Below are 25,007 nucleotides of genomic sequence, written 5' to 3' on the forward strand. Positions count from 1 at the left end.
GGTGTGCATGCAATGGACGGAAGCTCTTTCCAGTGGCGGTCCAGATCAGCACCACGGTCAGCGCCCCGCAGCGCACACGTGCCTCTGTGTGGAGGAAGCTGCAACACACTGCACGCTGCAAACTCCAGCTTCTTCCTCACTTCCTCATCGAACAGTGTGGAACAACGACTCGGACATGACTTACTGACTGCTACACACATTTCTGTGGAGGTATGCGTGTCACTGATGAAGGATGAAATCCAAATATCCTCGATTATCAACATATTTTTAACATCTAGAGCTGCAATGATAAGTCCATTAATCGATAGGTTTGATCGACAGAAAATGTTATAATTATCATCAACTCATCTTTTTTTTTTAATGAAACTTCTGTGATTCCAGCTTCTTAAATGTTCATATTTTCTGGTTCCTTTAATCTTCCATGATGATAAACTGAATATCTTTGGACTGTTGGTCGGGACTAAACTAAACACTTCAGGCTGCACGTTTGGGAAAACATTTGTTGACATTTTTCACCATTTTCTGACATTATGAAGTCCAAGCAACAAATTGATTCATCAAAAAACGAATCGACACATTAATCGATAGTGAAAATAATTATCTGCAGCCCGAACTGAAACACAATGCTGGCAAATGATGTAGCTATAGTGTTACATGTGCGATAAAATGCCAATAAGAGTCGGAGTTAAACATCCATATCATTGATTTTAGCTGAGTTGAACCTTCACTTCGAACAGGGCTCATTAAAAAACAGTTTACTGTACACGTATTTAACTATTTAAAACATTTAGATTGGATGACTTGCCTTTAAATAATGTATCATCATCTCCACAGTAAATAAACACGTGCTTCCTCCTATCATGAAGTGATGCTGCCCTCTAACGTCCAGACTGTGAACTGCCGAGACCTAATTCCTTCTTTCTGACTTCTCTTCACCACTCTGCATGTTCCACATCCCTTTATTTAGACATTGAACTTTGCAGTTTAAAAAAAAACAAAGGAGGCCCAAAAAAACCTGGTGGATCATTGCTCACAGACTCCACTTAATTGCGTCTCACTACTATTTTAAATTATTGTTAATAAATGAACTGTTTGCTCTTAAAGCAGCACAGACCGAACCGCTTTGTTGGTTTTCCGGTTATATTTTGAAATCAATCACAGGTGTGTTACTTCCTGCTTTTGTGTTTAGGTTAGTGCCTTTTTTTTCCCGCCATTTCTGGTGCTCACCTGTGTCTCATTAGTCCGATAGATAGCACGCGCTCTGCCGCTTCCCCCTTTCAGGTGTCAGATGACGTCATTGTTCCTCCGTGTCGGGTCGGTGCTTTGCAGCTTGTAAGTTGACTTCTGGAGCTCTCCGAGTGTTTCCCGGTGGTTTTGTTTACCTGTCGCCTGCACAACTACGGAGTGGTTTACAATTTGCTTCCGGTGTCTGGTGTTTGGGTCTGCTCTCTCTTCCTGTCCGCTCGTTCTTGCTTTTCAACCGCTTTCGTCAACATGATGTCTTCACGAGTGTCCGGACGTAGAAGTGCATAAGTCCTCAAACTTTACTGAGGTCTGTTATATTACCTTCATGTTGCCTATTTTACTGGCAGAATTTTCAATCCAATTTCATTTAATTCTCCTGTCGATATGTTTGTGTGACATCAGCAAATCATCCCTTTTCTGTTATATTCCCATCTACAGATTTAGTAGTTAGTGTGACTGCATTGTTATAAAATATATAGATATATATCATTCCGACTTGAATTTGTTTGTTTTGTTTTTCTGGTGGATGTTTGTCACTGTCAGAATTACAGTTTACATAGATTTAAAAAATAAATAAACCTCCTTTTGGTGAATTAAATTGAATGAAAATATTTACATTTTAATTTAAGATACTGTTATTAAAAATCCAACGAGGTAGCATGCCAGTTAATACACAAATTGGCCAATAGGTGTCTCTGTTTTGTAAGAAATGGCGTCACATCAGGCCTTCAAAGAGCAAGTACAAAGCTTCCACATGCACTCATATCTCTGTGTACGTACAGATGCTCGTGTTTGCCTGGGAAACGGAAGAATTTGCTGAATTATCTGAACTGCAGCCAAAGTTTCCTTCTTCCCCGTCCGACGTCCGGACTTGAACGCCATCACATGGCCCACCTGCACGCTGCAGCAGCTGCACTCGCTCAAGATGCGGGCTGTGGATAAATACTAAAGCACCAATCACAGAGCAGGCAGCCAGCGGTGAGTTCCCCTATTGGACCGAAGACACGTCCGTCATGACGGACAAGCCGAGCAGTGGAGCAGCGCGGAGTGCTGGCTGATTGCAGCACAGAGATGTGAAGAAATATTTGCCATGCCACTAAATCGGGTAAGTAACTGTTTATCTTTTCTAAACTGCTGCTGCTTTCTTCACCTGCTGCAGGCGGAAATTGACTTCAACGCACTTGCAGCTCCAAACGAAGTAAGCACGAGATCAGACTGAAGCTGCTTTGAGGAACAATCGCAGTGTTTATGCGTGATTACATTTTTTTATTATTATTATTATCATAAATGTTGCAAAATAATCTGTCGATTTCATTTGTAGTGGGCAGCAGTAAAGCCCCGATCTCTGGAGGGCAGTTTGAATTCTGCTGCCATTTTAACATGACAATGCACCCGTGGCTGTTGCAAGGTGACAGCAACCCACGGGATTATGTTGTGATGTAAACAGTTGCTGCGAAATGTTAAAGCTTTGGAGCACAAGTAAAAAATGCGCTCCTGTTTTGCTTGTCAGCATGTTTGGTGGTCAGCCCCGGCACGCATGGCGCTCCGCATGTGTCGTCACCTCGGGTGACAGCGGCTGGATTTATGCGGCAGCTTGTGAAATGTTTATGAAATGCGGTTTAGAAATGTTCCTTCTTCTTAAACGACGAGGCCAGAGAGGAGGAAGTTGGGAGCACTGTGTGGTTTAATCTACGCAGTGTTGGATTTGCATTTAGTTTTTAATTAACAAATTGGTCAATGAGCTATGGAGGCCACTCACAGCAGTGACAGGGTGACTATTAAGATTATGGTTTAGTTAAAGCTCGAACTTGCACAAGAATACAAAAAAGTCTGGTATCTGGAGGCAAGAAATGTCTCCAGCAGGACTAACATGTTAATTGTATGTATCCTAGTTTATGGCTGTGCTCTGCCTTCTCTCCGACAGCATCTGGACAGGCCGAGTGATGAATAGCCGGAGATCCTCCTTCTGCAGTCCGAGTCCCATCACTCCATCTGCGGGCTGACGGTTTCCTCGCAGTGCTTGAGTGATTAACATGGCACCCATCATGGAGGGCACTCACACCGTCCTGCTTCTGTATGTGCCCATCCGTGAGCTGAGCAACATCAGCCTCTATTTCCCCAAGAGGCGGGCCCCGTGCTTCAAGTACAAGAGCCGCGCCCCTCATCCAGAGAGGGCCGGTAATGACCATGACTGGAGAAAGGAGGATCTCGCGGTGTCCGAACAAAGAGGCCAGTCTTCTGACTCCTCGGGCGAACTCCTCAACTCCCAGCAGGCAACAAAGGAAGCAGTCGCAGAGCTCTGTTGGCTGGCGGCTGAGCATCACCAGTTGCTGGCGGATCTGTTATCACTGTGTAGGGATTGCACCAACAAAGTCAGGATGGGGAACCAGGATGGGAAACTCCAGGATTGCATGGAGGGTCAGGAAGTTCACCTTGGAGGTCAGGTTCTCAGCAGCAGCAGCAGCAGCAACAACTACCCCCTCGCCGTGTCTCCGGAGCACAAGAGAGGTGCATCCAAGAGCAAAAAGCTGAAGAAGATGGGAGCCAAGAAGCTCGACAGCGCTGAGGATTTCCTGCACAGTAAGATGAAAAAGAGAGTACCCGGTGGAAATTCGTGTGTGGAGCTTGAAAGTGAAAGCCACATGTCCACATCTGCAGCTTCAGAAGTGGAGCAGATCCCCGCGACCACAGCCTCCGTCCACGTATCTGACAGCCCGGTGACCGGCTCCTACGTTAGCGCTGTCAGTAATCCCATCCTGCCGATGGAGGAACCCTTCCAGATTGCTCGTGAGGGCTGGGACTTCATGGAGGACAACCGCACATTTGACCCCGATATGGATTTCTATATTGACTTCTCGGAGTGTGACGGTGAGCTGGGTTACGAGTCCTCCTCTTGCAGCCTGATGGAGGGTCTGACCCGGCGAGAAAGTGGGAGCAACCTTCGACCAATTAAAAGGTTTGATTCTCCAGTTGAGACGTTGGTCGAGAACGCATCGACAGTTAAGTCCGCTCAACAGCTCTACAATGAAATCAATCGGAGAAGTACGGGGGTGAGGGTCGTGGCCAAGGTGCAGGACGTGGAAGTGAGAGTGCAACACGTCAGCCACACAAGTCCAGACGGGGACGGGCCTGCTGGGACTAATCCAGGGACGAGCACATACCAGCAGGAGTATGGAGAGTGGACAGGGCTAAATGGAGACCAGCTGGTAGGAGTCAGTAAGGAAAAGTCGCGTAACAAACTGTATGAGGGGCTCCGGCTGCCTCTGTCCCACACCACCGAGCCCTCTCCCCCAGCCAGGTCCCACGCAAAGAGCCCCTCTTCACCGACTCTGGTTGGGGTCTTCAACACCTCTTTCCCGGCTTCAAACAGCCTCCAGAGCATGTCCCCAGCCCTGTCTCCTCTGTCCTCCAAGCAGGTGAGCCCACAGCTCAACCACCGCATCGTGCTGCTCTCCCATAAGGATGTAGACCCCGACCGGGACAGCTGCAGTAACACAGACGAGCCCAAAATCTTCACCGAGGTCATCGACAAAAACGGCAACAAGCGCACCGTCACTCGTCTGGATCTGAACCTCAGCAGGCGTTGCAGCAGCTCCAAGTGGAACTCCTCCAGCAACTCCACAACAACTGGTGAGTGACTAGAAATCCCTCTTTGAACACAGTGATTCACCACAAACTGTCTGCCTTCACGTTGACATCAGTGCTTTTATCGTCTCCGTGTCATCACACGTCTGTCAGAATATGCCCTTTGTTTGTCTTTGCTGTTTGGCTTTCAAAGAACAGAACAAGGTGTGTGTGTGTGTGTGTGTGTGTGTGTGTGTGTGTGTGTGTGTGTGTGTGTGTGTGTGTGTGTGTGTGTGTGTGTGTGTGTGTGTGTGTGTGTGTGTGTGTTGAAATGCTCCAGCACTGCTCTGCAGCACCGAACCTGACATCCGTTTTACTTTGTCCCTGCAGCTGCTTTCTAATCAACTAGTTAGTTCAATAATTGGTGTTGTTCTTCAAAACATGTCTTCGTTAGTCCCGTTGGTTTGGGACTGCTGTGTTTTGACGCGTGACCACAAATTCAAAAAGTCCCCAACAGAGTTGGACAAAGGGAAAGCAGGGCCTGAGAACAGCTTCACCGATGATCCATTTTAACTCTCTCGGCGCTGCAGGGAAGGCAGAGATTAGTGGGAGGGAGTGTCCCAGATCAAAGGCTTTAAGTTGACATAAAGTTCGACCCGACCAGAGTTCTCGTGAGCACAGTGGTAACTGAAGCATTGCCAATTTGGACTCTGAGAGATCTGTTGTCATCCTACCAAGTTCACAGGAACCTGACAAAGGATCAGGGACTCAGGGGCCACAAAGGCTGCAGAAAAAAGGATTAAAATATCCTTATTTGCAGAATTCTTTCCTCTTTTTTTTTTAATCTTGTCTGTTTTATGTCACTCTGACAGGGACACAATAAATGGATTTGAACACTCACAACATTCATTCGACATTATAATCTTTGCAAAGCCACAATAATTGCAGAAGCCTAGTTCAGTGATGTCAGTGTGGCTTTTCCTCGATGATCGCGGGCCGGGTCTGTCTTTTCCTGAGCTTTAATCGAGAGCATGTGTTCATGTGATTCTGTCTCCTGCCGCTTCCATACTAATCACAATCATCGTGGACAGCGCTAAGCCGGGCAGGCAGCAACGATGCCCATGCAAGATTGTTTCAGGGCCAGGGAAATTGTTTTTTGTGGAACTTTTGCATGTAAGGAAGTGAGCTGGAAAAAAAATGGAACAAGCAGGCCTGCTTTATTGCATGATCCAAATCTTTGTTAAATCTTGCTTGAGCCTTCAGAAAGACGAGTGGAATATCGACTGAAATATTCAGCAGGTTTATGCCGACATTTTACATCCAGTGTTTCAGACTACAAACCGCACAATCTTGGCTGATAGTGCTTTGATGGAGGCCTTATTATTATTGCAGTAGCTATCTTGTAATGTGGTGAACATCCTATTCAGAGTCACTGCTTTCATCTACATCAGCGAACAGATGTCCTTTTAATGATTATGCAATTTTATGCTTTTCACGTCTGCGTACCTATTTAATAAAAACAATGCCCCATTTTTAAGGGCACTAGAGTATTTGAGTGGTTACATCACAGACCGGCGTGCACTAGCCCAACCAACACAGCCAACAACGCTCAACCCAGCTGACGGGAGAATGAGAGCTGAGCTGACGGGAGGACAGGGGGATAAATAGCCCAGATTCACTCCTCTGGAAATGATTTGGATCAATTCCCACTGAAATGATACTGTCCCTGTGTGTCATCACCTTGTGCACACACAGATGCCACCATTAACATTAACAACACAATCCACATCGAATGAAACTACATTTCCCTTCTGTGTTTGTATTTCTTGAGCATGAGACTCCAGACGCTCAGAGCGATAGTATAATCCACCATCCGTGTGTATGAAACTCAGAAGGAACCAGATTCACGTTTCTTGCGTTATGCTGTCCGCATGCTACATGCTACATGCTACACAATCCCTCAAGTGAAGGTTTAAACCTTTAATCTAAAACTAATTCCCTCTTTCGATTGCGCTGCATCTCGGCTGTTTACTAGCTCGCCCTTTTGTTTTCTGATAATTAAATACACTTCACAGATAAATGAACATCACAGGGTCTAGCCAATGGGGCTAAGTGGGTCAGTGCAAAACCTGGCCCTCATGGTTTAACAAATGTCAAACTAATTATGAATAGGGCTCTTTAATCTGGGCTCTCTTAATGAAGCTTTGTGCTTATTAATGAGAGTTCACGCAGACATTCATGGTAATTTTAAATCAGCGAATTCTCTTGTTTATTTCATGCACTGACTTTCTTGCACGGTGTTTGGACAATATGTGCAGTATGTAATGTTTTATCAGTCTCTCTTTAGGCTGCGTTAGTGTCTCCTGCTCCAACACTGCAGAGCTTTTTGGTGAGGACAGTCTGCCCAAACACAGTTTCAAAACTGCACAACAAATTGTAAACATTCCAAAATGCTCCACTAATATTCGTCAGCTCCTCTGTTTTGAAATCGGGTGCTGAACCGGCGGCGTGATATCTTTTGGGATTTTAGATCTTCTTCACTGCATACAGACAAAAAAAATGAAAGTCTGCAGACAAAACCAAAACAATGAGCTAAAAGATGCTCTGATGCTGTATAGAGCTGAGTGGAGCTGCAGCGTCACGGGACCACATGTGGTGCAAGCGATGTCTTTCCTGTTACACGTGCTCATTTGATCCGTTATTATGACACCACAGATTATAGTTGTTGTTTGGTTTTTTTATCAGTTATCGGTCGAGTTCAGTATTAGTCTCTGTCCCTCGCTCTCTCTCTCTCTCTCTCTCTCTCTCTCTTTAACACTCCCTTCCTCAATTCCCTGCTTATTATCGTCTGACATATGGCAGCCAATACCATAATCAGATTACCCAATATGTTCCAGCAAGGTCATATGAAACTGATCAGTGCAGAGCAAGAGGGTATCACCCGGCTCTCCCTGCTCTCCCTGCTAGCTGTCATTCAACACAAAGTGCGCTGCCATGCGACATTGTTGCACCGAGTGAGGACAAGGGCCCGCTCTATTCAGATAATGAAGTCTGTTCTGCCAAAAAGAGAGCTTTTCTTTCAGTCTGCCTAACGCTGCTGCTCTGAGCTGCTTACTGGGAAACAGGGCACAAAGGTCCTTCTTGTAACATATAACCTGTTTTCTTTAATAAATGACTTCGCTACACTAGCATCTGGGCAAATCTCAGTTATGCTCCACATCACGCTTCTGCAAGTTTTTTAGCACTTTAAATGGCCTCTCCTCCGTGTCCTGCTATTTTAAACCTACACTCTCAGTGGAAGTTAACCAGATTCCCGGTCCCACAGTAAGTGGCCTACCAGGTACAATAAAAGAACTCGTCCCTTTACCTAAAGTCTGTATATCCCATTATCCCCTAAAACTGCTTTTCAGATAAGTGATGACGTCTCTGCATGCATCATGTCATGCTACGTTTCTCCATTAGCTCTCAATCCAGCACACGTCTCTTAGTTTCCACTTGTAGCTGCCTTTGCATGGACTTTAACACCGGCAGCCAAACCAGTCAGTCTATCAGGCAGCCTGACAGTCAACAAGATTGTGTAAAAAATACGGCCATGACAGGTGCTATAGAAGCCGGGTGATTTATAAATCCTGCATTTTTCATGATTTGTGTAAAAGTCTATGATTCCCCTTCTTGGCTAAAAGTGATGGAGCAGAATGGAGGCTGCCAGATGTACTCAGCATGCCACATGGCCCAGTTCTTGCACTTTGAATGATTAGGTTATAGATTTTAGTGGATAAAATAGGGCACATGGGGCAAAGCTGTTTGGGTGTCTAATAAGAATTTGAAACTGTGCTGTGGGAGGAGATAATGTTAATTTGTAAAAGCTCTTTACTTTTATAGATATGTGGATATTTAATCGCTCCCAGAAAACAAAACCAGACAGAAACGTCCCTGTAAGGGTTTTATATATTTGCTTTTGTCGATTTCATGTCCGTTTCATAGCGCTCAATCTGGTCTCCATGAAGCTGGTTGAGTAATGACTGTCTGACAGAGTGACTGTCAGATTAATCCATCACTCCTGACAACAACACCTACCTGTCAGGTCCAGACTTCAGAGTTGCGCCACACTGACCTTTTTTTTTTTCAGGTAGGATGAAAATACTTTACCACAGTAACACCCATTCTGTTTGGCAGCTGCTCACTCACATGCTGTGATGTTCACTGTCAAATGACACCGCTGTCAGTCACCACATTTGGTCTTTGGAAACCCCTGTATTTACTGGAGATGTCTGAAAGACAGAAGTCTATATTTAAGTACAAGACACTGTGCGGAGATGATATTTGTTGTCCTGCCTTAGCAGTGAATATTTTATGAACTGTTTCCCTCACATATACTTTACTCGGGGCGGAGAGACGTTCATGTGTCGGTGCTCCAGTATGAAAGCAGCCTGCAGCCCCCACACAGGGTCAACCACATTACACCAACATGGATCAACAAACAAAAAGTAACCATGGATGATAAGTGATGTGGGGGCTGCAGGTAAACTGCTGCACAGTAAACACTGTTATGTCAAACCAAACTCCATTTCAGTCAGCAGACAAACACAATCCCATCTGCACCCTCAGTTATGGACACTGTGATTCAGTCTTGGCTTTAAGAGCAGAAGGCAGAGATTAAATGGCAATAAGCGGGCAGTTCTCCCCAGGGCCACAAAACTTAAGCTGTGTGTGTGTGTGTGTGTGTGTGTGTGTGTGTGTGTGTGTGTGTGTGTGTGTGTGTGTGTGTGTGTGTGTGTGTGTGTGTGTGTGTGTGTGTGTGTGTGTGTGTGTGTGTGTGTGTGTGTGTGTGTGTGTTAGAGAGTGATAAATGAACTGGCAAATAATCAAATGCAGCAGCTTTATTACCTAATGCATCCAAGAGTTGCATATCTGTTTACAGCGACTACATTGCACCATAGCTTCACTGCAGTGAGTTTGAGTTTGACTACAGGGACACGGTCGAGGTGTTTCCTCTCCTTGTCCAGATGATGGCAGTGTGGGCCACCTTATGAATATTGAATTAGGAGCCCGATACCCTGAAACTAGGTGAAACATAGGCACACTTACAAGCATTCAAGATTGTTGTAGAAAATTTTTTAGAGACATAAAGAAACATAAAACCATGTCAAACTGTCTTTGGCAGGTGGATAGTAGACAGACAATGAGCCCTTTACAGGAGCCAAGAATTTTGGAGTGAGTGTTTCCTGATCAGTAGTTGCTGTCCTTGGCTCAGCCTGGGCTTAACTGCAGCTGGAACCATCCCAGCTCACAGTCAGCAGTTCCCTCGGTGGGGCTGTGCAGTGCAGCATTATCATAATGAAAAGTTATTAATCTAATCCTACCCCCCCCCCCTGTTGGTAGAAGTCCCAGATAACTGGAGGGACTGCAGGCATCACTGCTGTCTCATAATGACTGATTGTGGCAGAATACTTGCTGAGGCTGAATTTCAATGCTTCCATTTTTCAATGATGCCCCCCCCTCCCCCCCCCTCCGCCCTGTTTAGTTTTGTGTGTGGTCTCCCATAACTGAATTTAAAGCATTTGGCTGAGAGACAAGACTGTGGGGATCTATTCAAAGGGACTTCCAAGTCCTTAGAAGTGACTGCTGGGCAGAAGTCAAGTAATGCAGTATGTCCTCTTCAAGGACACAAAGCTATGGGATACTTTAGCATCTTATTGAACAGGAAGTGATGCATATTTCTCAGTTTCCAGTAATTCTGCCCAAACAGGTCAAGGTGTTGTCTTACAGCTGAATATCTGTGCCCCCCCTCTCGCCCCCCCCCCTTCCCACAGCATCTTCTCTTCTTTTCCCTCACTTTCCCTGCCTTATGTCTCTTAACTTCTGCTTTTGCTCACAACAGTGAATGCATGCATCTAAGCATGATATATTATGAATGTGAAATTGCATTTCTGGTTCTGTGTTTTCCCTCACAGCACCAGTCTGGTTTCTGTGTTTGCACGTTTTGCAGGTCGATGCTGGGTCTCTGAGCGGTAACAAGAAAAGGTCAGGTGCTCTGAAATGCACAGAATGAATTGAACATTTTCCAGCTTGCTGCAGCAAAAATAGCACAGAGGTAGAGTCCCTGTTAGAATTTTTTGAAACGTAGTTTTGGGGCAGTAGAGTTCGCTCCTAATGCTGCGTGGTCAGAGGAGGGCAGTGTCTCCCAGTGTAAATTAAAGTCCAGTATTACCACTCCGTCAGGGGCCTTTGGATGACTAAACACACTGGCTGACATTTATCACACACACCTCCCTGCAACTGACTTCATGACTTCACAGTAGAAGTGCTGAGCAATGCTATATCATGTTTATGTTGCAGTGAAGATGTCGTGAATACAAATTGATATCAGATACTTGTGCTCGTTTTTGAAGTGATGTGCGCTCATATTTACTTTCATTGGATCAGTGTGGCTTCCTGTTGATATGGATGATGTGAACAGGGCCGGCTAAGTGCAGATAAAAATAGCGGCGTGCCCTCGAGCCTGCAGCTAAACAGGGGTCTCTCTTCCTGCCTGTTTGATGCTAAGATCTTGTGATGCATGCTTTCTGCCTCCTTGCACCTTTAGAAGCCGCGCAGGTAACACAGGAAAACAACTAAGCTCTGCTTATTTAGCCGTGTCACACACACACACACACACACACACACACACACACACACACACACACACACACACACACACACACACACACGATCGCACCTGTTATGCTGTCTATGTTTTTGTAATTAATTAATGCTGTTAATGCATTGCACAACACTGAGAGTTAATTACTCCTGTTTGTTTGTGTTTCTGTAGAAGATTCCCTTCTGCGTCAGGATGATATTTGGATACTGGACGGCGATGACCCCCAGGAGCCCTTTTCTAGCGTCCCACGCCCCGAACACCTGGATTTCCTACGCATCACACCGCCCGAGGATGACATCATCGGGGACACGCCGTACTACCCCAAGCTGGAGTGCACGGTGAGAGCGCACAAAGATTAGCAGCATAAACACCCATGTCAGCTGTATTGCATATTTTCACATCCAGAGCAGTGTACTGTGGCACTCTATTCTCTTTCTTGTGAGACTCATGGGGATTTCTCTCCACGCTGGCATTTAACCACCTGATCGTCTTAGAAATGGATTAACGGGTCAAAGATTCTAATCTGTACAAAGCCAAAACTGACTGAGATCATTCCACTCAAACCTTTTAGAGAAAACGGAAGAATCTGACTTTCTTTGCAGCCTTTTTTTTTTTTTGGAACATTTTAGAACTTTAGTTGATTTGATTTTTTTTTTTTTTTTTGAGAGGAGATTAGTGGGAGTTCCCAATTGTTATCAAGCAGACATTTCAACAGCAGATAAATCAGATCACGTGACCTCCGTAATCCCTCTGTACAATATGTTTATCTTCTACAAAAAGGCCTGCGACAGACTATGCAGCGTTTCCAGGCTTTAACTACTCTAATAAGTAAGAACCGGATCTTCTAAATGAAGTGAGAAAGTGTCTTCACCTCTGTGAAGCTGTCTACATGCCATCATGCTGTTGAGCAGAGGTTTTCATTCCTGTGGCAGATGAGACTGATTATCTGGGTGTGGTTGTTGGGTGAGTAATGTGATCAGCACCAGCATTGTTTTCCTAAGACACAATAACTGCCCTGACTGTGAGCATACTAACTGAACATACCAGTACAAAGGCCACGCTGTACAGAATTAGGTGCGCTGTATTGTTGTAAAAGTGGCAGCCATCTGACATGCGTCGCTCTGGCACAGCTTCACTGTCATCATCTATTTTCATGTTATTCATAAACCATACCTCAGTCTGACATGATGTACTCTCATTGTGTTTTAACAGCCAACCCCCCCAGACATTTACTTTATGAAATCATTACAGTGACAAATAATTACCGGTTTGGGAAATACATTTAAAACAATATTTCCAGTATTGATGCAGCTGCTGGAATAATGTATTCCTCCAATTTCTCTTTTCTTCCCATTTTTCTCGGTTAATTTTTGATTATCATAAAACTGAATATGTATATATATATTTTTTTTTTAAACACTTACAAAGCATTGATTTTAAACAAAGTGTACCCTTTAACAGGTCCGGCTTCGGCTGTGCTCAGTCATGCAGTCTGAAAGAAGGCATTCAAAAGGGGTGACCTTTGGTTGCTATGAGTAACCACTTTGTTAACATTTCCCTCACCTCTTTGCTGACATTTATCCAAACCTCTATCAAAGATTCTAAATCGGATGTAATTAAGGATAAGCTTATAAAAATAAAATTTAAAAAAAAAATACACACCGGTTATATTTTTCTGCTTTTTTATTTTCTCATAAAACTATTTCCACCTTCCCACATAGATGTCTTATTGTTTGCACGTCAACTTGAGTCAGAATTAGCTTTAATTTTGTAATTGAGTAGGTTGACATTCATCATGAATGTAGAGGAATCAACAATGTTGGTTTTTTTTTTCCAGCTGAATTCAGTCTTGTTGTGTCCGAGTATCCATAAGCTGCTAATCACAGAGGTTGGCGTCTTAGCACATTAACCGGAGCTGGCTACGGCCAGGCCGACTAATCACCACTTCTTAACCCCTGTGATGTAGTAGCTCACCGCTTAATGGAGCAACGCCAGTTTTCTGGACCTCTGCAGCTCTCTACCTGACTACGAGCTGACTCCTCCTCTGTGTTTACTTTTAACTTTATGGAAGTGAGCAGAGGTAATCAGACACCTGTGGTGCCTGGCTCTACCCGGTCTCCTCCCAGGAAGGGAGGGACCTGAAGGGAGGCGTCCCCAGACTGGGTAGACCAGTGAAACTCTTTTTTTTTTTTTTTTTTTCTTTCCCAACCTCGGGGGGGTTTTCTCACACAGCAGCACACAAGGCTTTTTCTGTAAACTGAGACAGACATGGAAAAGAAGACGGACTCAAACTAGAAGCAACCTCCAAACCTACACCGGCACATGGCGAAGTATCACCCACAACTTTATGGATCATACGGGAATGTGTTTGTGAAAGGCAGGTGAACTCTGTTCTCCTGCTGTCCCGGGGAGATTACAGCACAGCCTGCTTCCAGCCACTGAACAGCTTGACTTCACTTGCAGTGTCATGGGAATCTGGGAGGAGACTAAACTCGACCACTGACAACATACACTCAGTGGTAGTCTTTGTGTGATATTACCCAAATCTTCTATATGCAACCTATTTGTACGTAAACAGGATTACAGGATACTTTTATTGCGGTTGGTGCCCTCCAGGAGAAGGTAAGAGGAGCTGGGAGGTCTGTCCACACAAAGGCCTTTTGTTCCCAGCCAACCAGGTGGAATAAGAGCAGCTTGGATAACGAGGTGGGGAGAAGAAACTTTCGTGACATTTTCAATGGACACTTTTCTGGAGATGCTACCTGTTTTGGTTTGATCCGAGTCATAGTGACACTTTAAAAAAAAACAAAAAATGAACAGTGCACGTAGAAACTCAGATGGACAGGGGAAGCAGCCCCCGGGTTCCCTCCTGAATGTCTTCAGCAGTTTCTTCACCCGGGATCAGTCTGCCTCTTCAGATGTGGAGTCACCTGTTCTGACATCTTTCAAGGAGCTGTCAGATGGAAACACTCCTGTGGCTGAAGATAGTCCAGCTACTAACAGTGAGAGCACGCTCAAAGGGAGGGAAGATGTGACAGCTTCCTGTGATGCAGTGAAAACGCTTGAATCATCAGTCGAGGGCTCTGGCGAACAAGTTGAAGTTGCAGCTCGAGCCTCAGTTGACCCAGATCTGGTCCAGGTCACGAGGGTGGAAACATACAGTGACCCAGAAAATGAGGATGATGAGGCGGCTCATAGCAGCAGTAGTCTGTTGAAGAAGCTTGTCTGGAGCAGGAAATCTGCCCTACCTGAGGAGGGCAGTATTGCAGTGAACAGTGGGGATGGAGATGAGGTAGAAGTTGCAAATGAAGAAAACTATGAAATACCTTTGTTTCGAACCCACCAACTTCAAGATAAATCCTGCGTAGAGTCTATTTTGTACTCTGAAAGGTTTAACAGCAGAACGAGCTCAAAGACAGTTCTGGTCTCTTCAGCATCTGAACAGGAAGACGGGTGCACTTCCAATGAGACTCCTCCCACAGCGTCTGTGGCTGCAGAAACATTGACTGCTGGAGATAATAGGATGTGGGGTGTGGGAACGGATGAGAGCAACGAGTATGCTGGCATAGATTGTTCTCAGCCTGTTCCATCAATCATCTCTGGGCATTTGGCTTCGGAGGCTGCAGGCCATAACGCTGATGCAGCCTCTCCATTAACGCAGAGAGATATTCCACAAAAGGAGGAGACGAGTGAGCAAAGGGCGGAGGCTGAGGAAGAGTTGAAGAAGCCTCACTCCATGCAGACGTCCTCCTCCGTTCCCTCCGGTCCTCGTACACCTGAAGCCTCAGTCCGGTCGTCCTCCAGTTCAGAGGAGCAATCAGAGACTGCTGGTGTGAGAAGTTCAGGGTTTGAGAAACCCTCGTCGCCTCCATCTGCACCTGAAGAGTCCACCGGTGACAGCCAGCCGTGCGCCAGTCCTGAGTCACCGCGCCCAACGGCTCCAAAGACACCAGAGAGAATTAAACCACCAGCTTCATCCGTTGCCACCGTTTCTAGCTCTTCCACCTCATCGCCGTCCAGCGGCGCGACCCTCTCTTCGTCCCCTTCCTTCCAGATGCCAGCTCTCTTCAGCGGTTTGCGGGTGCTGAAGAAAGGAGCAGTGGGGGGAGACAGAGAGGTGGTGTCAGAGATCAAGCAGAGAGAGAAGGATGCTGACCTGGCCCTGCTCAACCTCAAGAAGACCGTAAACAAAGCCAAACTCTTTCCGGAGCAGAAGACTGGCTCTCCAGTCAAAAAACACGCTGAGCCTAAATCCGTTGCAGAAACTAAAAGCACCGTAATGGGACAGCTCAGTCAGCTGCTGAGTCTTGACAACAACGATGTCCGTAAAAAGTCAGCGGATAAGCAGGAGGCTGATACTGTACGCTGCAAAAAAGAGTCTGAGAATGAAAAGGAGGTTTCAGGAGAGAAAAGCTCAGACTCAGAAACTCCCACGTCCACACCTGAGAGAAAGAAAACCTCCGACCTGGCCTATGAAACCTTCAGGACCCTTTTTGGTCCCAAGACTGGGCAAAAGGAGAAGACAGAAAATGTGGATCTGGAGGCGGTGAAAAAGAAAATCAAGAACGACAAGGAAAGTCTCAGGTTGATATTTGAGAGAACCTCCAAATCTCCCAGCAAGGAGCTCAAAAGTCCCACCGAGGTCATTGTACGTAGTCACAACAGGAAACCACTGCACCACATAACCGTATTTTGAAGTTGCACAGGTGTTTTGTATTGACAGCAAAGACATGAAATAACCTGGTAATCTAAATAATCTCATGTGAACTCTCCCCGTAGACGGAGACCACGTCCCCGACAGACAGTGAGGACCGGACTCCAGGCCGTCTGCAGGCTGTGTGGCCCCCACGCAAACCCAAGGATGAGGAGGAGAAGGTGGGGCTCAAGTACACCGAGGCGGGTAAGAACCTCCAGCTTTGTAGCTTTAGACGACGCTGCCCGTGTTTACTACCAAGAACAACATGCCGACAGAGGATCATGCCGGTTGAGCTCACGCCGACACGCCTCACTCTGATTGGCTTTGTGGATGAGGGCCAGAAGAAATACAATAAAATGGTGATCATATAAAGGGATCTCCTGTGTGGGTAAATGTTCTCGGTCAAGTCTCAACATTTAAAACGGTGGGGGGGAAAAAGGAAGTTGAGCCACCGTTATCAAACCCTTAAACACGCACGTTAAATGTCCGAGAGAAGCCACGCGGAGCTAAGTATCGGCAGCAGGGTGTAAGACATCCTTTAAATCCATTTAAGAACACAGTCAGGCTTGTGTCTGCTCCTTAATCATGCTGTTTGTGCGGCTGCTGTTTTGTGGCATCACAGGGTAACGTGTTGGGCATTACTGCAGTAAAAACATTTCACGGAATCAAGTATACTCTGGGCAGCACGCCATGTTTGGCCAAGGTTGCACTCTAGAGGTGTAACGCCACTCAAATAGGTTAAAAGCACACAAGGCCGTCTGTGGGCTGATTACATTACAAAGTCAAAAGCTTCGCTTTCATGTTTTGGGCACTGCGAGCGTACAGCTGCAGTACAACAGCTGCTTGATGTCCCCTGTGGTGTTGCTTGATCCCTGAGAACAGATTAAGACCAAATATTGTGGATTATTCCAGTGATCTGCGCTCCGTGTTTCAGCTTTGCTCCCGTCATAAAAACCAGTCTGTGGAATTTAAGAAGCGGAGCAAAAGTCCAGACTGTCGGCCATATAGATAAGCCAACCCACGTGTGCGTGCTTTTATCAAATACATATCTCAGATATTTGTCTGTTAATTTACACATGTATGACCCGAAATTATACGGTCCATAAAATTGTACAAATTTCAGTCTTTCTTTTAAGAGTTTGTTTAGGTTAGGTAGTTACTTTATTAATCCCCGAGGGGAAATTTTTTCGCTACAGAAGCAATAAGATAATAATATAATAAGATAATAAGATAATTAAGTGTAACCACAGCAAAATGTTACTCAGTACAACAAACTAGTTATATACTGAAGAGTTATGACGAAATTTCAGTCTAATGTCTTCTAGGATGAAAAGAGATGATGATATTTTTAAGGTCATCCTGACTGAAATCATAATGTCTGGCCATTATTAAAAAAAAACAATTAAAAAAAAAACACATAACTCAGGAACAGACGGGAAGATACTGAAATGGTGACGCCGTTCTTGAACGTTCACCTTCAGACTGTGATGATTTGATTTGTCAGGTCGAAGATGTGTGTGAAGCATCCACCTTTTAGAATTGGTCGCGGCATCCGTATGTCTGTTGTCACGGCAACAACTTTGTGTTTTGTCAGAATGAGCTCCATAGACCTTTTTCATTGTGACCTGTCACAGCAGGTGTACACAGGTGGAGTTAATGATGGCTCCCAGTTAGTCATGACAGTGAACCAGCACTCACAGAAGCAGGACCTCCCCTAAGTGGCATGCAGCCATCGTTAAGGAATATTTGCTTTGCCTACTGTGACGAGTCAAAGTGTCGGCAGTGAAAGAGGTGCATTCCCCAAAGCATTCAAACACAGACGCCACAACATACTGCATGTATTATATGGCTCTGAACAGACATGGATGTGAACTCCCAACTTGATTGGTTGGTGCGGACATGTGACCACAAGGCGTTAGTTCTCGTTCATTTGTGTTCTTACCTGAAAAAATGTTGTGCAAGCCTGATTGTATGATTTAAAACAGGTTGGTTGAGTTCTAAATATGTTCCTTTATAGAGAAAGCGTCCCACCCTTCTGTCATATGTTACCACCTTAAAATAGCTCTACATGTGGTTGAGATGTCTCCTGTCTTGCAGATTAGCTTGAAAGTGGTTTAGCACACTAACGTTCAACCCTTTAGTTTAGGATCTATTAAAAAAAAAAAAAAAAACAGCACAACTCTTAACAGTAGCAGCGATTATAAAAATAATTGTACTCTCCAATGTATTTTTTTATTAATCCAAACTGCCAGAGGAGTGAAATGTGATGAAAGTGTCCTTGTTCTGCTTCTTTCAGAGCACCAGGCTTCCCTTTTGCAGCTGAAGAGAGAATGCAAGGAAGATCTGGAGAGAATGCATGTAAGTCGTCGTATAACATTAATAGGCGTCGACTGAGAACATATCAATTATGTACATACCAGATTTAAACACTGAAGAGAACCAATTCAACCAAATCGTTGTCAGATACGTAAAACCCTTTTCAGTCAGACATAAACCACATATTAAGTTATATGTTAATACTGCCTACGGTCTGTCATAGCAGCTGGCCGTCGTGACCACAAGATGGCACCATGTAAGCATGAAATGTTCAGCTGCAGCACTCTGCTGAGATGTGCTGAGTTTTCACTCACTGCACTAAAACTTTCCCCAACATCCCATTTTCCGAAGTTGCTCGGGGGTGTTTTTTTAAAAGTCTATAGTAACTTAATCAAGACCTGCATCAAATGTAGTTGCAGTACGTCGGTGTGATTTTATGATAAACAGAGACACTGTGGATGTAAGCAGTGCTGGTATGAGACACAAAAATACTTATTTTAACTGGAAAGATCACATTAGATCTGTCTCTTAATGAGGAAACCAGAAAGAAAATATCTGTTTTCACCACTTGGATATCAAAAGTGAATCTGAAATTCATTATGTGATTATTTAAAATAATCAAGGTAAAATCTAAGAATAACATTTAAAGTAAAACTGTTAATTCAATGGAAAATATTAATGTTAAGCTTTTTACCAAGTATAACTTACTGTTTTATGCAAGCTTGGACTATATGTTAAGTATAATATGATGGCTTCCAAATGTTCAAGCCCTCTTAAAGATTTGTCAGTTTTTCAGTTATCAAATGTTAGGAGTGTTTTACAGGTGGTTTTCTTCTGCCAATTTAAACAAGAACCAAATGTGTCCTTGGAAAACCTAAACAAAGGAAAAACAATGTTTTTATTCTGGCCGTGTTACATAATTTGTACCACTGATAAATTGCTTTATGGACCACTTCCTCGAAAAGTCTGACCTCAGAATTGGTTTCTCAGCCGCTCTGCTGAAAGCCTTTAATTTGATGTCAACCTTTAGAGGACTGATGCTGACACAGAGGAACATGTACCACAGTCAACCCACAACAAAGAGTGGGAACGTGCCTAATGCTATTTCTAAACTGACGGGAGTTAATAAGGAACATGTGTAAGATTTATTGCAAAACAGTTTCCTCTCTGTCTCAAATCAATACTTCACTTTGGTTGGGTTGTTTTCATTGTTTGAAATGTCAAATGAAAACTAGAGTTACCTGATTTTTACTGTAGATTAGGGAAACATTTCATGGGAATAAGGAACCAATGAAAACAAAGTTGAAAAAATTAGTGTAAGTGTTCTTTTTAAATCAAGAATCACTTTCATGTGGACCCCTCGGAAGAAAAATGATACACGGTACTACAAGTTCATTTCAGGAAAAACTGGTTTTATTCACGATGGGAAATGATTGAATCTGGCGTTCTGCTCTTTACAGTCGGACTGTGAGCTTCAGATCTTCCAACTGCGAGGTGAGCATGCGGTTTCCATGTCTCACCTGGAGGGACTCATTGCTAAGATGCAGCGGGACAAGTCGTACAATACGGGTCAGGAGCGCAGCGAGGTCCGAGACGCCGCCGTGTCCACCGCCGATGACCCTGCAACCAAGACCTGCCGCACCGTGGGCATCCAGACGGACAGGGAGACCTTCATTAAGAGCCCCGAGGGTGACGGAGGAGCTGTAGCACAAAGCCCCGGCCAGAACCTGCCCAAGAAACTCAACCTGGACTCCATCGGACTCAACCTAAAAGCTGAAACGACCCCGGGGCCTTGTGGACCACCTCCACCTCCTCCCCTCCCCTACCAGGCTTCTCAGGACCACCACCTCCTCCTCCTCCCCCTTTGCCAGGCCCCGCTGGAGCACCACCACCACCACCACCTCCTCCTCCCCCCTGGATTTGGAGCACCACCACCACCACCACCTCCTCCTCCTCCTCCCCCTGGATTTGGAGCACCACCAGCCCCACCACCTCCTCCTGGCCTGCCTGGAGGTGGTCCACCTCCTCCTCCTCCCCCTCCTCCAGGCTTCGGCCCTCCACCTCCTCCCCCTATGGGAGGGTTTAGTTTTGTCCAGAAAGTGGAGAAGGCCCCGCGGAAAGCTGCCATCGAGCCGGCCTGTCCCATGAAGCCTCTGTACTGGACCAGGATTCAGATACAGGACAACAAGTACGTACAACGCTGCTTTGTAATTCCCTCCTGGGTTTTTCCCTGTGAGTGCAATTATTCTCACGTTCATAGATCTGCAGAAACTTTGCCAAGAAACAAGAAAAATAAATGGTACGAATATCATACTGGTTTTAAACAGGTTAGAGGTAAAGAGATTATTACCCAAACTAGTGAACTATCACAGTTGCATTGACTGACTTCCCTGTTCAACTTTGACCTCCTCTGCATGTGGTAATTGCGAAAGGACTCCATGTTTCTGAGCAATGAAGGATTATTTCAGACATTTCAGGGCCCTCGCTTTGAATTTGACCTCCAAATAAGGTGGTTCAGATAATCAGGGTAAACCGCCTCTATGATCATGTGACAGTTTCACGCCATCTCAGACTGTTGTGCCAACATTTTGTGTTCCTTACCCAGATATCAGGAATTACTTTGGTGTGTAACTTGTTATTGCAATTAACAACAATAGGGAACAGAGCTTTTAAAAACTAAGTTGTATTAAACCAGAATTCAACTGGAGATCATTTATGATGATAAATCCTGATGACTGGCCACATTTGCATGTCTTTGCCCTGAGCTAAATTAGACCTACGGCTCGTACGACCTCAGTTCATGTTTGTATTCATTATTACAGATTAAATATTGGAGCTAGACCAACAAATTGGTTGATATATAATTGTATCAGTGTTTATGAAAGCGGAGAAGCAAGAGACAGACTGAAGAGTCCGAGCAGAGAGGCACATCCAACAGTCAGCTGATTCTGGCACTGTTATCCTGGATTAAATGAAGTTGTCGGCTTCATTGGCTCCGGGATAATGGGCTCTAAATCTTGGCCTGAACACTCCAGAGATTTCCGAGTGATATCAGAAATATAGCTGCTGCACAACACTCTCTCGTCTAAAGGCCCCGTTTAGATACTGTGTAATAGTAAGTGGATTATCCAGACCATTTACAGTGGCTGTGGTTGTTGCCTCGGAGTGCCAGCTTTATGGCCTTGTATTTCCATGGCTGGATTAGTGGGGGAAGCGGAGTTGTGGTTCACGGACCGACTACACTACAGCAGTTTCGTGTCAGCTGTAAATTTAACTGGAAAGGGCAAAGTTAAGGGGCATTAAATGGGTCAGATGTTTAACTGTAGCTGGATCAGCTGTGAGATCTCTGTTAAGGGTGCGAGGCTCTGAGTTATGAGGGGGAGCAGTGTGAGGTTTGAAATCATGCCCAGTGTCTGAAAGTACGCTAATACACCAAGTATAGCTGGCAGCCGGCTGGACACACTTTCCCTGGGAAGCTGCATGAAAAGGGAAACTTTAAGGATGGATTTGAATTCAATTATAGATATAATCCAGTGAGATAGAAAGTCATCCTGCATGGAAATATTTGGGGAGGGGGGGGGGGGCTTTGGGTGTAATTTTCTTTTCCAAGCTAGCTTACCGCCCCGTTGAGTTCAGAGTTATGGGATGTTCGCTGGGCTTCACGGTGGTGAGAAAAATCAAAGGAGTATTTATTTGAGACGGTATCATTATATCCTCGACACAAAACCTCTCGGCTGCCCCACGTCAGTGCTCACACCACTGCAACGGGAGGCCGACTGCACGCAGACACAACTGGACCTTCTCGACCCTGATTGAGTCACTGTGGCACTGCAGCTGATTGTTCTGGTATTAAAGCCATTAAAAAGCCTCCCGGCAGTGTTTTGTTTTCACGTTGTCTTTCTCGCTGGAGATTGACCTTCCAGTCTCATAACAGAAGAACTGTAAGGTCATTAAATGATGACCTGGAGGAGGAACTGTGATGTCTGAAAACATAATAGCAAACATCATCATTCCTAAATCTTTGTTTAGAGTGAGTTTATTTGGTGGTGAGTCTGTTGATTGTGCTGTTAAAGTCCATTTCATTCACAGACTTGGCGAGGGAAAGCATAGCCAGATGGGTTGAGTTGAACTATAGAGAAAACTTGTCATGTTTGTAACATCCTCTTGACTTTAGACACCTTTTGTTCTTGCTTCTGCCTCTGTTTGTTTTTTCCATGTTACTCAGCAACTTCTGAAACACAGCGTTGCCTCCCTTATTTTTGTCTTTGTGGGAAATCGTCCCGTATTACAGAAACAAGCGGTTCTTGAACGTTTGTTATTTTTATCACCTGGCTCATAAACAGTGCATTTTAAAGTCAGGAACGTCGCTGCCAAGTTTTTGTCGGACAGCAAAATGGAAAATGGATCGAGTAAACATCAAATAAGCTTCCACAAATAGAACAGTTTGTTTAGCTCTTGTAGCCTGTGACCGTGATCAAATGTTTTGCACCCTTTAACCTCAAGTTTTGATGCACCGATATTTTTAATGAAATGATTCTTTTTTTTATCGTAGCAACAACACACTCTGGGGTTCCTTGGAGGAGCCGAACATCGTCAACACCAATGAATTTGAGGATCTTTTCTCGAAGGCTACGCTGCAGCCGAAGAAGAAGCCACTGTCTGACACCTTTGAGAAGAAAGCCAAAACTAAAAAGGTAGATTCATTTGTTCTTCTCTCTCTCTCTCTCTCGGAGGGTGTGCTTTCTTATCTAGTTTTGTTTGAAAGAGCCATTTTGTCTGCTGTCATCTTCAACCATAAATTCCAGAAAGAGGTAACGAAAGGTGAACAAGGAAGAGATAGATTGTGCGTCTCATCAAGTCCTCCTCCAGACTGCTGCCTGCAGTTGCCAGGTCTTGCACTGGGCCAACACAGGCTATCAAGTTCACTCCCTTGTGAGTGCGTGCTCTCCCCCCCGCCCCCACCCCTCTCCTCTCACCGTGCGGGGCTGCAGTGTCGGCAGGCTTTCAAAATTATGTTGTTTTTTTCCATTTGCGCACTTATGAAAGTTAAAACAATGTTTTTAAAGATGGAACCAGTAAAAAAAAAAAAAAATGAACAAAGATGGGCTCACTGCCAGATCGATCCACCGTTCCCTCCATCCACTAAAGACTCACTTGTTGGTGTCCTGTCAAATGCTGCAACTCTGCACTTCTCCTGCAGCCAGCGCTGCGTCAGCATCCTGGCTGCCTCATGGTCCTCACGGTGGCGTCCAAGAAGTTAAAAATCAGCCACTGACCCAGACTTTCCCCGCTAAATCCATACACATCCCCTATTCTGATCAATTTAAGGCTCCACTCTGCTCCAGAGGGCCACAATGTGCGTGTATGTGTGTGTTTTTCTGTCCTTGATCTCCATCCAGTCTGGTCACTCAAACTGTCCCAACATTTGATCCAGCTCAGACAGACATCTGTCTCCTGCCTGGTCTTACGTCAGCCTGGAGGAGCTTTGACCCTTCGGATGGGAACACTGTTCAAACAAATTCATATCAATCAAAAAACTCAATCAGGACATTTTTATTTGAAGAAGGATCTTTGACACTGACTGGGGTTGTTATCTCGTCTGTTTAGACTTTTACCCCCCCCCCCCTTATTACTGTGATTATACTGCAGACTTATATTTAATAGAAAGGTCTGTGTTTAGAGCCCAGGAGAGCATTCAGAGTCCAAGTCTAAGATTCGAGAGGAAAAGTGAATACGGGAAGCCACGGTTGTTTTCAGCCTGCTTAGGAGTCCAATTCACTGGAAAGGTCATCAAAATAATAGAAAGTTGTTTACTTAATCTTTTTTTTTTTTTTTTTATCCGTGAAAGTTTATACTCTGGGTGAAAGGGAGAGAAATCATCTTAATCACTTACTGATGATGACTTCCAAGAAGTTTAGAAGGGTAAGCGGTGGGAAAGAAACAAAAGGGAATGAAGAAAACACAAGTTTTGGATGACTAGGAAGGAAGGAAGGAAGGGATGAGAGTGGGATGAAGACTAGTAGCTACTGAATTGAAGACACATGCATTTCTAACTTTTGTTAACTTTATGGGAAAAAAGTGAATAAAGACAAATTAGATGGTGAAGAAGGGGAGGACGGTGGCACTCAATGTGGACTTAACTAAGTACTTCAAAATAAATGTTGGTTATTTTTGGTGCTGTTGAAGGCTTAAGTTGGTTAAAAGTCGCCCGTTTGAACCCTTTGAAGTTTCAGTATTGAGGCGGGCAGATACACAACCTCTGAAACATGTATTGATATGACCATGTAGCATTAGATATGAACAATATGTTATCTAAAGGGAGACATTTAATTCACAGAAGATATATTGTCCTTATGATATGATTCTGGTAGGAAGCATTTCCACATGGCCTTGGAAATTGGTAGAGACCATGATGATGATGGTGATGTCATCACTAATTAATTGATAAACGTGGATAAAGTTAAACAGAATACACTGAGAAACAGTTTTTGCTCTGAGAGTTCAGTCCTTATTTTTTATTGGCTTTTCTTTCCCCTTAAAGCA

General features: G+C 44.6%; 2 protein-coding genes across 2 annotated transcripts in view; both read left to right on the forward strand.

Moving 5' to 3' along the window:
• Window positions 1–2,262: 2,262 nt before the first annotated feature.
• LOC138632844 (formin-like) overlaps window positions 2,263–25,007 on the forward strand; it is a 47,607-nt gene continuing 24,862 nt past the window's right edge. Inside the window, 9 exon segments of the mRNA XM_069718693.1 lie at window positions 2,263–2,350; window positions 3,170–4,875; window positions 11,624–11,790; window positions 16,232–16,352; window positions 18,445–18,506; window positions 19,925–20,297; window positions 20,300–20,375; window positions 20,377–20,652; window positions 23,017–23,158. Of these exon segments, the coding sequence (XP_069574794.1) occupies window positions 3,279–4,875; window positions 11,624–11,790; window positions 16,232–16,352; window positions 18,445–18,506; window positions 19,925–20,297; window positions 20,300–20,375; window positions 20,377–20,652; window positions 23,017–23,158 (2,814 nt within the window). The 5' untranslated portion in view covers window positions 2,263–2,350; window positions 3,170–3,278.
• LOC138632828 (neurofilament heavy polypeptide-like) lies at window positions 14,641–16,148 on the forward strand. Its single transcript, XM_069718668.1, has one exon. It carries the CDS (start codon window positions 14,976–14,978, stop codon window positions 16,146–16,148), a length of 1,173 nt encoding a protein of 390 aa, XP_069574769.1. The 5' UTR covers window positions 14,641–14,975.

Source organism: Brachyistius frenatus, unplaced genomic scaffold (assembly GCF_029030835.1).
Source record: "Brachyistius frenatus isolate BFR_SWC_R1_liver_20210118 unplaced genomic scaffold, ASM2903083v1 Contig_196, whole genome shotgun sequence".
Taxonomy (NCBI): Eukaryota; Metazoa; Chordata; class Actinopteri; family Embiotocidae; genus Brachyistius; species Brachyistius frenatus.